The sequence below is a fragment of the Arachis duranensis genome, chromosome 10, assembly GCF_000817695.3.
Source record: "Arachis duranensis cultivar V14167 chromosome 10, aradu.V14167.gnm2.J7QH, whole genome shotgun sequence".
NCBI lineage: Eukaryota > Viridiplantae > Streptophyta > Magnoliopsida > Fabales > Fabaceae > Arachis > Arachis duranensis.
In genome coordinates, this window is record NC_029781.3 from 38,744,858 (window position 1) to 38,755,865 (window position 11,008).

General features: G+C 37.1%; 1 protein-coding gene across 9 annotated transcripts in view; it reads right to left on the reverse strand.

Moving 5' to 3' along the window:
- Positions 1–7,692: 7,692 nt before the first annotated feature.
- Positions 7,693–11,008, reverse strand: part of LOC107469911 (glutathione S-transferase zeta class) — a 12,536-nt gene continuing 9,220 nt past the window's right edge. For 3 of the 9 annotated variants that reach the window (XM_016089300.3, XM_052255479.1, XM_052255478.1), the window contains 2 exons: positions 8,533–8,601; positions 7,693–7,889 (listed from right to left, as the gene is read on the reverse strand). In XM_016089300.3, coding sequence (XP_015944786.1) covers positions 7,753–7,889; positions 8,533–8,601 — 206 coding nt within the window. In that variant the 3' untranslated portion in view covers positions 7,693–7,752. Of the gene's footprint in view, positions 7,890–8,532; positions 8,657–11,008 lie in introns of all 9 variants that reach the window. The other 6 variants (XR_008004136.1, XR_008004135.1, XR_008004134.1 and 3 more) reach the window with 3 other exon arrangements.

Below are 11,008 nucleotides of genomic sequence, written 5' to 3' on the forward strand. Positions count from 1 at the left end.
AATTCTCTGTCTGTTGCTGAGAAGATGATGGAAAAGGCTTGCTATTATTTAGCCTATTGCGTCCACCATTGTTAAAGCCTTGTTGAGGCTTCTGTTGATCCTTCCATGAGAAATTTGGATGATTTCTCCATGATGGATTATAGGTGTTTCCATAAGGTTCACCCATATAATTTACCTCTGCTATTGCAGGGTTCTCAGGATCATAAGCTTCTTCAGAAGCTGCCTCTTTAGTACTATTGGATGCATTTTGCCATCCATTCAGACTTTGAGAGATCATGTTGACTTGCTGAGTCAACACTTTGTTCTGAGCCAATATGGCATTCAGAGCATCAATTTCAAGAACTCCCTTCCTTTGAGGCGTCCCATTATTAATGGAATTCCTCTCAGAAGTGTACATGAATTGGTTATTTGCAACCATGTCAATAAGCTCTTGAGCTTCTGCAGGTGTTTTCTTTAGGTGAATGGATCCACCTGCAGAATGGTCCAATGACATTTTTGAAAATTCAGATTGACCATAATAGAATATATCTAATATGGTCCATTCTGAAAACATGTCCAATGGACACCTTTTGGTCAACTACTTGTACCTTTCCCAAGCTTCATAGAGGGATTCACCATCTTTTTGTTTGAAGGTTTGAACATCCACTCTAAGCTTGCTCAGCTTTTGAGGAGGAAAGAATTTATCCAAGAAAGCCGTGACCAGCTTATCCCATGAGCCCAGGCTATCCTTAGGTTGTGAATCCAACCATATTCTAGCTCTGTCTCTTACAGCAAAAGGGAAAAGCATGAGTCTGTAGACTTCAAGATCTACTCCATTCGTCTTTACAGTCTCACAAATTTGTAAGAACTCAGTTAAAAACTAGTAAGGATCTTCAGATGGAAGTCCATAAAACTTGCAATTCTGTTGCATTAAAGCAACTAGCTGAGGCTTAAGCTCAAAATTATTAGCTCCAATGGCAGGAATGGAGATGCTTCTTCCATCAACTTTGGACGTGGGTTTGGTAAAGTCACCAAGCATCCTCCTTGCATTATCATTATTGGGTTCGGCTGCCATCTCCTTCTTTTGTTCGAAATTTTCTGAAAGGTTACTTCTGGATTGTTGTAATTTAGCTTCTCTTAGTTTCCTTTTCAAAGTCCTTTCAGGTTCAGGATCAGCTTCAACAAGAGTGCTTTTGTCCTTGTTCCTGCTCATATGAAAGAGAAGAAAACAAGAAAAGAAAGAGGAATCCTCTATGTCACAATATAGAGATTCCTTTATGTTAGTAGAAAAAGAAGGGGGTAGAAGAAAGAAAAATGAAGAATCCAAACACAAGGGATAGATTGGGTTCGGATTTTTAGATGAAGAGAGGTGAAGAGAAGTGTTAGTAAATAAATAATTAAATAGAATAAGAAAAGAGATAGAGAATTTCGAAAATAATTTTGAAAAAGTGGTTGGTGATTTTCGAAGATTAAAGATAAGATATGATTAAAATTAAAATTTAAAACAATTAAAAAGAATTTTTGAGAAAGAGAGAGGTATTTTCGAAAATTAGAGAGGGATAGGTAGTTAGTTGGTTTTGAAAAAGATAAGAAACAAACAAAAAGTTAGTTGGTTGATTGAAAAAGATTTGAAGTTTTTTAATTTTAAAAAGATAAGAAGATAGGAAGATAGAAAAGATCTTTTAAAGTCAAATTTTGAAAAAGATAAAAAGATAAGGTAAAAAGATAGGATAAAAAGATAAAAAAATGATTTTAATTTTTAAATTTAAAATTACTTACTTCACTAACAAGAAACTACAAGATGAGATTCTAGAACTTAAAGATTAAACCTTTCTTAACAAGAAAGTAACAAACTTCAAATTTTTGAATTAATCACATTAATTGTTAGTGAATTTTCGAAAATATGATATAAAGATAAGAAAAATATTTTGAAAAAAATTTGAAAAGGATTTTTGAAATTTTCGAAAAATAGAAAAAAATGAAAAAGATATAATTTTTGAAAAAGATTTTGAAAAGATAAGATTTTTAAAATTGAAAATTTGACTTGACTTGTAAGAAACAACTAATTTTGAAAATTTTTGACTAAGTCAACTTCAAATTTTCGAAAATTATGAGAAGAATAAGGAAAAGATATTTTTTTGAATTTTTTTGAATTTTTAATCATGAGAGAGAAAAACACAAAAATGACCCAAAACATGAAAATTTTGGATCAAAACACTTAATGCATGCAAGAACACTATGAATGTCAAGATGAACACCAAGAACACTTTGAAGATCATGATGAACATCAAGAACATATTTTTGAAAAATTTTTGATGCAAAGAAAACATGCAAGACACCAAACTTAGAAATCTTTAATGCATGGACTCTAACAAACGAAAAATGCACATGAAAAATAACAAACAACACAAAACAAGAAAACATCAAGATCAAACAAGAAGACTTACCAAGAACAACTTGAAGATCATGAAGAACACTATGAATGCATGGAGTTTTCGAAAAATGCAAGAAAATTTTTTAAAGCATGCAATTGACAGCAAACTTAAAAGTTGACTTAAGACTCAAACAAGAAACACAAAATATTTTTGATTTTTATGATTTTCTATTTTTTTTGGATTTTTATTAATTTTTTTTCGAAAATAATTTTGGAAAAAACGAAAAAGAAAAGAAAAATTTTGAAAAAGATTTTTGAAAAAAAATTACCTAATCTGAGCAACAAGATGAACCGTCATTTGTTCATACTCGAACAGTCCCCGACAACGGCGCCAAAAACTTGGTGGACGAAATTGTGATCCTCAGAATTGGTCTCTTTGTATTTGTATGAAATCAAAAATACCCCAAAGAGATCATGGTATGATGAACTGAGATCTTAATAATCCCTGGTAATGGCACCAATAGCTTAGTGTTGTTGTTGGACCAAAAGAGTTACAGGCACTGTTAGAGAAGCTCACAACTCCGTTCAACTTAACCAGCAAGTGTATTGGGTCATCCAAGTAATACCTTACGTGAGTAAGGGTCGATCCCACAGAGATTGTTGGTATGAAGCAAGCTATGGTCACCTTGTAAATCTCAGTCAGGCAGACTAAATGGTTTATAATGAGTTCGAAAATTAATAATAAACAGAAAATAAAATAGGATAGAAATACTTATGTAAATTAATGGTGGGGATTTCAGATAGGCGTGTGGAGATGCTAAAATCCTCTCGAATCTCTATTTTCTTATTACATTCATCCAATCCTTCCTACTCCTTTCCATGGCAAGCTGTATGTAGGGCATCACCGTCATCAATGGCTACTTTTCATCCTCTCGGGAAAATGGTCCTATACGCTGTCACTACACGGCTAATCGTCTGGAGGCATCACCCTTGACAATGGCTACATCCCATCCTCTCAGTAAAAATGGTCCAAATGCTCTGTCACAGCACGGCTAATCATCCGTCGGTTCTCAATCAGGTTGGAATAGAATCCATTGATTCTTTTGCGTTTGTCACTAATGCCCAGCCTTCAGGAGTTTGAAGCTCGTCACAGTCATTCAATACCGGAATCTTACTCGAAATACCACAGACAAAGTTAGACTTTCCAGATTCCCGGAATCCTACTCGGAATACCACAAACAAGGTTAGAATTTCTGGATTCCCATGAATGCCGCCATCTATCTAGCTTATACCACGAAGATTCTGTTGGGAATCTAAGGGATATGCGCCCGGCCTAAGGTAGAACGGGAGTGGTTGTCAGTCACGCACGTTCATAGGTGAGAATGATGATGAGTGTCACGGATCATCACATTCATCAAGTTGAAGTACAACGTATATCTTGGAATAAGAATAAAAGAGAATTGAATAGAAAATAATAGTAATTGTATTGAAACTTGAGGTACAGCAGAGCTCCACACCCTTAATCTATGGTGTGTAGAAACTCCACCGTTGAACATACATAAGTGAAAGGTTCAAGCATGGCCGAATGGCCAGCCCCCCTGGTCTGAGAATAAATCATCCCAAGATGATCCTCAGATCTAAAGTGATCAAAAGATGTCTAATACAATAGTAAATTAACCTATTTATACTAGACTAGCTACTAGGGTTTACATGAGTAAGTAATTGATGCATAAATCCACTTCCGGGGCCCACTTGGTGTATGTTTGGGCTGAGCTTGATCTATCCACGAGTTGAGGCTCCTCTTGGAGTTGAACGCCAAGTTATAACATGTTTTGGGCGTTCAACTCCGGGTCGTGACGTGTTTCTGGCGTTTAACTCCAGACAGCAGCATGTACTTGGCGTTGAACACCACTTTACGTCGTCAATTACCAAATAAAGTATGAACTATTATATATTGCTGGAAAGATCTGGATGTCTACTTTCCAACGCTGTTAAGAGCGCACCATTTGGAGTTCTATAGCTCCAGAAAATCCATTTTGAGTGCAAGGAGGTCAGATTCCAACAGCATCAGCAGTCCTTTGTCAGCCTCCTATCAGAGTTTTGCTCAAGTCCCTCAATTTCAGCCAGAAATTACCTAAAATCACAGAAAAATACACAAACTCATAGTAAAGTCCAAAATATGAATTTAACATAAAAACTAATGAAAACATCCCTAAAAGTAGCTTGAACTTACTAAAAACTACCTAAAAACAATGCCAAAAAGCGTATAAATTATCCGCTCATCAATGGGTGACGCGATCGCGTGACATGTGCGATCTGCATAATCTGTAGCATTCGTTGGGGGCAATGTTGGACCCTATTTCGACCCAGTTTTCGGCCCGGAACAGCAGACTAGAGCCAGAGAATATGTAGAAACAAACACAACATTCATTCTACACAGTTTTTTGTTTTAGATCTAGTTTTCACTCCTCCACTAGGTTTTTCTCCTTAGATTTTAGAATTTAATTTTCAATTGGTATTAGCATTGGAACATTGAGAAGAGTTATTTCCTCATCAAGACTTCGTCATTCTAGTTCGTTCTCTTAACTTGGTTTATTTCTTCCATGTTCTTTGCTTTGTTCAATTTTGTCATTTGAATACTTTTATGATAATTTAATATAAGAATTATTTCTTTCATTTTAATCCATTTTTCCTTCCAATAATCATGTCTTCTTTCAATTCCCTTTCATATGTTATGGATTTATTATTTACAATGAGCGAGTAGTTCCGCTTACTTGATGGGGAGTTGATTGAAAGGAACTCTTGAGTTGGAAGGATTGAAAGAGAATTTGTAATTGGGATAATTATTGGATTGCTCTCTAGTCACTAATACCAACTCATTTTTATTAATTGAATTGCAACTTGTGAACAGACATGGCATTTCAATTTGTTTGACTTTCCCTTACTTAGTAAAGGATAATTAAACAAACCAATCTTTAATTATCAATTACTCTGAGAGAATTCCAACAACATTAGAGATTCTAACTGATCAACTCCCAGTCAAGGCTTTTTATTTACATTATTCAAAATTCCTCAATTTAATTTTCCATCTACTTAACTCAACTTTTTGGAAACATCTAATTAATAAAATAGCACACTTTCCTGCAACTCGTTGAGAGACGACCTGGGACTCAAACTCCCAGTAATTTTTAATTTAAATTCTCTGTGACATATTTCTAAATTGATAGGCAAATTTTTGGTGAGTTAAGAGCTATACTGGCAACATAATTAATTTAATAATTTTTAATTCACCACTTTCTGAGCATCATCAATTTTTGGCGCCGTTGCCGGGGAGTTGCAATAGAGTGCTAAAGTTATTAATTAGAATTTATTTATTTGCATTTTATTTTGTTGCTGTTAATATGAGCTGCGTATTTCTTTCGTCAAATGACGCGTTCTCTACCTGACCCTAATTTGCTAATATTCGATCCTGAAATTGAAAGGACTATTTCACGAATAAGGCGAGTTAAGCGTCAGTTAGTCCTCTCTGAGGACAAATCTGAAACGTCAGTTGAGGAAGGAACCAGCCCCCGTCCTACTAGTCCGGTTGTTTTACGTGCAGAAAACATGGCAGCTAGGAGAGTTACCATCCAGGAGGAAGGAGCTCCTGATTTTACAATGCAACCGTTCCAAGCGCATCATCCAGCGGTAGCTATAGATTTTGAAATAAAGACCGCACTGCTAAATTTGATGCCCAAGTTTCATGACTTACCTGCTCAAGAGCCCATCAAGCACTTGAGAGATTTCCAAGCCGCCTGTTCTACTGTCAGGCGTCATGGTACTGATGAAACTTCAATTTTGCTGAAAGCTTTCCCGTTTTCTCTTGAGGGAAAAGCAAGAGAGTAGTACTACACTCAACCTCTAGCGAATGTATCCAACTAGGATACACTCAGAAAGGAGTTTTTGGAGAAATTCTTTCCATCTGAAGTTACTGATAAACTGAGGAAGGATATTTCCACCATTGTTCAGGATGACAATAAATCTCTTTTCGAATACTGGGAGCGCTTCAATAATCTTCTGGAAGCATGCCCCCACCACATGATTGATAAGATAGTGTTACTCAGCTACATCACACAGGGTATGAGGCCCCAAGATAAGACCACATTGGAAAGTGCTAGCAATGGGTCTATGAAGAAGTACAAAACCACTGATGAAGCATGGCAATTGATCAGTGATCTAGCTGAATCTACTAGGAACCAAAGGCAAAGGCAAAATCGTTCAAAAGCCATTGCAGAAGTATCCTCTAACAGAGAGACTGCGGCTCTAGCTCAGAGTATATGTGAGATGACCAACTTGCTGAAGCAGATGCAATTGAATCAACAACAAGCTCAGCAAGCTCAACGCCCTCCACCACAGCAAAACCAACAGCTAGTCCCCCAGAGAGTTTGTGGAATCTGTGCTGATTATAGCCACTACACTGATGAATGCCCGCAGCTCCAACAAGAAGACAACATGGTAGCATCCACTCATAATTTCTATGACCGCCCCAACCAAGGGTACAATCAAGGTGGAAACAATAACCATGGATGGCAGGACAATTATAACCAGAATTGGAGGGACAATAATAATAGAGGATGCAATTGATAATTCACTTCTCATGTTTTAGATGTAGTTTTTGAGAGAGAGGCTCTCTCCTCTCTCTCTCTTAGGATTAGGATTTAGGACTTCTCTTAGTTTTTAAGAGTGACTCTCGATCTCAGGTTTAATATTCCTTTTACTTTATATTTTTCTTCCATTTGGAATACTCTAATGCTTTTACTTGTATCTGATTTATGCTGCCCACTTGGCTTATGAATTTTCCATATTAAGATTTGAATATTTTATTTAATGTTATTTGAGGTATTTCAGTTTATGATTGTTTTATTTATGAATGCCTTTAATTTAATTTAGATATTTCTCCTTTTGGTTTTGGTTAAGAAATCAATAACTCAAGAGTTATCTTAGCTCAACATAATTGATAACTGTTATCTTTGCTAATTGAACTGAACTTCAATAATCCCAACCTTTTCTTATGAAATAAATAGGATTCGAAGGTCAATTAATTAGTCCCTTGACTTTCCTTTGCTTTAGCAAAGGTTGACAAAGTGGAATTAAGATTCAACTTTCATTATTATTGATAAGAACACTGCAAGAAAAACACCAATTCAAGTACACTTGAAAAGTGTAGCCAAAAGTGAAAAAAAATGATGCCTTAGGCTACGGCTACGCTTTTTGGGCTACGGCTACGCTTTTTGGAGTGATTCCTATTCGGCCGTTGCCTATTCTCAAAGGTTACGCTTTTCTGCACCAAGGGCTATGTTTATATCCGACAAGAGCTTAACAAACAGAAAATCGTCAATCTTTTAATCTTGGCATAATGACTAAAAAATCTTCTGAAGCGCCTTCAAATTCTTCTCAAACACATCTTTTTCATGCTGATCTTCGTCACCATCAAGAAAACTCTTGGCCTTAACAATTGTATTAGTGTTCATTCCCTTGTTCATTCCTAGCGGAGCTGCTGCAAAAATACTTGCACTTCTAAGAAGTTTAAACAACAAAATTCTTCTAAAGGTGCACAAAAAAAGTGTAAATAGAAATTAACTAAATCAAAATAGTAAGATCACAAACTGAGTTGAAATACTAAAATATATATGAGCATCATACTAATTGCTGAATAAATAGACAAAGAAAAAGAAATTAATTGCTGAATATACCATTACCTATCTTCACTCCAAACAGCTTTAACTTTACTGCCTTCTCAGCTTGTTAGTTTTTTATTATTCTCATTAAAGCTGAATGCTAAATTCCCAAAATCATGCCAATCAGCTTAATTTCAAGTGGGGAAAACGGCGTTGCTTCAAAGAGTAAAGTGAGAATTATCAACCTAAATTGTAAAATTAAAAATAAATTGAGACAGATATATCAATTTTACACCAATATCCCCAATGCAATTGACAGACCAAACATGAGTCCCCTGGCTTAATCTATTTATGGCGAATCAGAACCCAAAACACAATTCAAGAATACATCAAGTTACACAAGTAAATTGAAGCAAAAGGCTTAAAAAATTGAAGACAAATTAATGAATAAAACTTCATAAACTAGTGCATTAATCAGAAACTTTTTCACCTCCAAATTTTGAGAAATACAGTGCTGCTTACCTTTGGAATGGGCTGTCGGATTACATTTTCCATGGCAACACCAATTAAAATCCTCCAAGTGATCTTGCACTACATATTGAAGACTAATAATAAGAATTAAAGGTATTTCAAAACTCAAATTCCCCTACACTATTTTGAATTCCATTAATACAAATTACATAATAAGAACAGGAACTCTATAGCACAAATTCAATTGTACACAATAGAAGAACATAAAAGCTTTGCCCCTAATGCAGTAATAAAATTTGAATGATGTGATGGTTGGCAGGCTTAGCTTTGGGATTGCAATGATCTTATTGATAACTGCCACAAGCATGAGTAAGAGGCAGCCTTATAGGATAGGTTGGTTGAATGGTGAATGCTACTTAGTCAAAAGGGGTGTTTATGCCGGCTCAACCATAATGATCCTAGTAACCGTAGGTTCGGCAGTTAGTTCGGTTTTGTTAACCATAAAGGCCAATCAAACAGAACAAGATCGCAAAATACATGGACAAACATGAGAATTGATCATCCAATTATTATACTTAGAAAGATGCCTTACAAGTTGCTAAGGTAAAAATCCAAGTTCACATTCCAAAGACATGCTTTCAAAGGAATACTAATATTATAATAATAGTTGTTCATTAAAAAGGGTTGCCACATCCAATTAAGATGAGTAAACATGCTTGTATAAAAATTTAAGTGCTGCATAAATTTAAGTACAAAAATATTATAATAATAGTTGTTGTTCCGAGGGTTACCTGAAACGTGTAGCTCGGTCGTCTTGGTAAGACCCGAGGTGGGGGTTCTGTGACCCGAGCTTGATGTGCCGAGTGGCTGGTGGTTGTACCTGCAATGACACTCCGATGCTTAAGTTAGCATGGGTTCAAGCAGATATTTAGTAGAATTAGAGTATGAGTTATACCTGGGTGCTCCAGTGTATTTATAGTAGTTGGTCGTGATCTTCCCTGGATAAGATATTCTTATCTTATCTTATCTTTTTGGGAGTTTTATCTCTATCTTTGCGGAACCGCCTTTCCCAGGCCTCTTCGGCCTTTAGGTTTTGGGCTTTGTTCCTTTTGATGGGCCTTCTTAGCCTATTTGTCCGAGGTCCGACCTCAGGCGTGGACCTTTGGGACGAGGTCGGGCCTTCTATGATCTTGTCCGAGTTTGGGGAGCTCGGTCAGGGTATGAACAGTGCCCCTGCCCGAGTTCGTCCTTTTTTGAGAGGTTGAGCTCGGGCATAGTAGTTTTTTTTCAAATTTTGAAGATGGCCGTTTCAGCATTTATTGCTTGTTACCGTTTTTCCTCGATTTCTGTTCGGGCTCTGTGAAGGCATCATTTATTTGCCCCTTTCCTTATTTTCTTCGTTTATTCTGTTCCCTTTCCATTTTCTGAGTTTTCGCCACCTCTGAGCGCCGCTCCTTCTTTGTTCTTCTTCTCCGATTCTTTCTGTGCATTTTTCCGGGGTTTCCTCCTCGCCACCGTTTTCGTTCTCCTTGCGTCGGAGCTCGTCGTCTTCTTCCTTTCTTTCCAGGTTTGTTCTCGTCTTCTTTTTCTTTGCGCACATATGCTTCTGTTTCTTTTTCTTTTTATGCCTGGGTTACCCCGAAAAGAGGCGCCGCCATTGCTTTGGTTATTTGTATGTGGGGGGGGGGGCTCTTTTCTCTTGGTATTTTGTTTTCGAGTGGCTGCATTTTGAAAGAACTTTGTTTTCTCGTTTTGCTGAACGGGCTTTTGCTGTTTGCCTTTATGTGATTTTTGCTTTTGCTGTTGTATTCTTCTTTGTAGGCAAGATTTTTTTGTCTCAAAAGGTTCTTCAAGCAATGTCGACCAAGATTCCGAGTGGTCTTGGTTGGGTAGATCCTGTTCCTTTAAGAGTCCCTTCTGTGGTAGATTCTGAGTATTTGGCTAGGTTTCGTAGGCAATGTAGCATATGTGAGGATAGGGAGTCTGAGAGGGATTATGAGTTAGTAGCTCCGGATTCCGAGGAGAGAGTTTGCTTCCCGCCTTTAGACAGTTCCGAGAAGCTCTTCTTTTACGCCTATGATTGTTTTTTCTCTAAGCTGGGTGTCCGACTTCCTTTTACCGACCTGGAGTCCGAGGTGTTGTGGTCCTGTAACCTTGCCCCTACGCAGCTCCATCCAAATTCCTGGGCATTTTTAAAGCTGTTCCAACTTTTGTGCCAGTTTTTGGGTGTCCCTCCCTCTATTTCTCTTTTTTCCTATTTGTTTGTGTTAACGAGGCCGGGTTCGGGTGGGGGGAAGGTGTCTTGGGTCTCTTTTAGGGCTAACCTGGGGAGGAAGTTCTGTACCCTGTATGATGAGTCTTTTCACGATTTTAAGAACTATTATTTCAAGGTCCGGGCTACTGGGGACGTCCGACCTTTCTTTCTAGATGAGAGTGGGGAGCCTTCCTTTCCTCTTTGTTGGCAGGAGAATGTAGTGTCTGCTAAGTATACCTTTGAGAGTCTAGATGAGGTGGAGCAGGCTTTTGT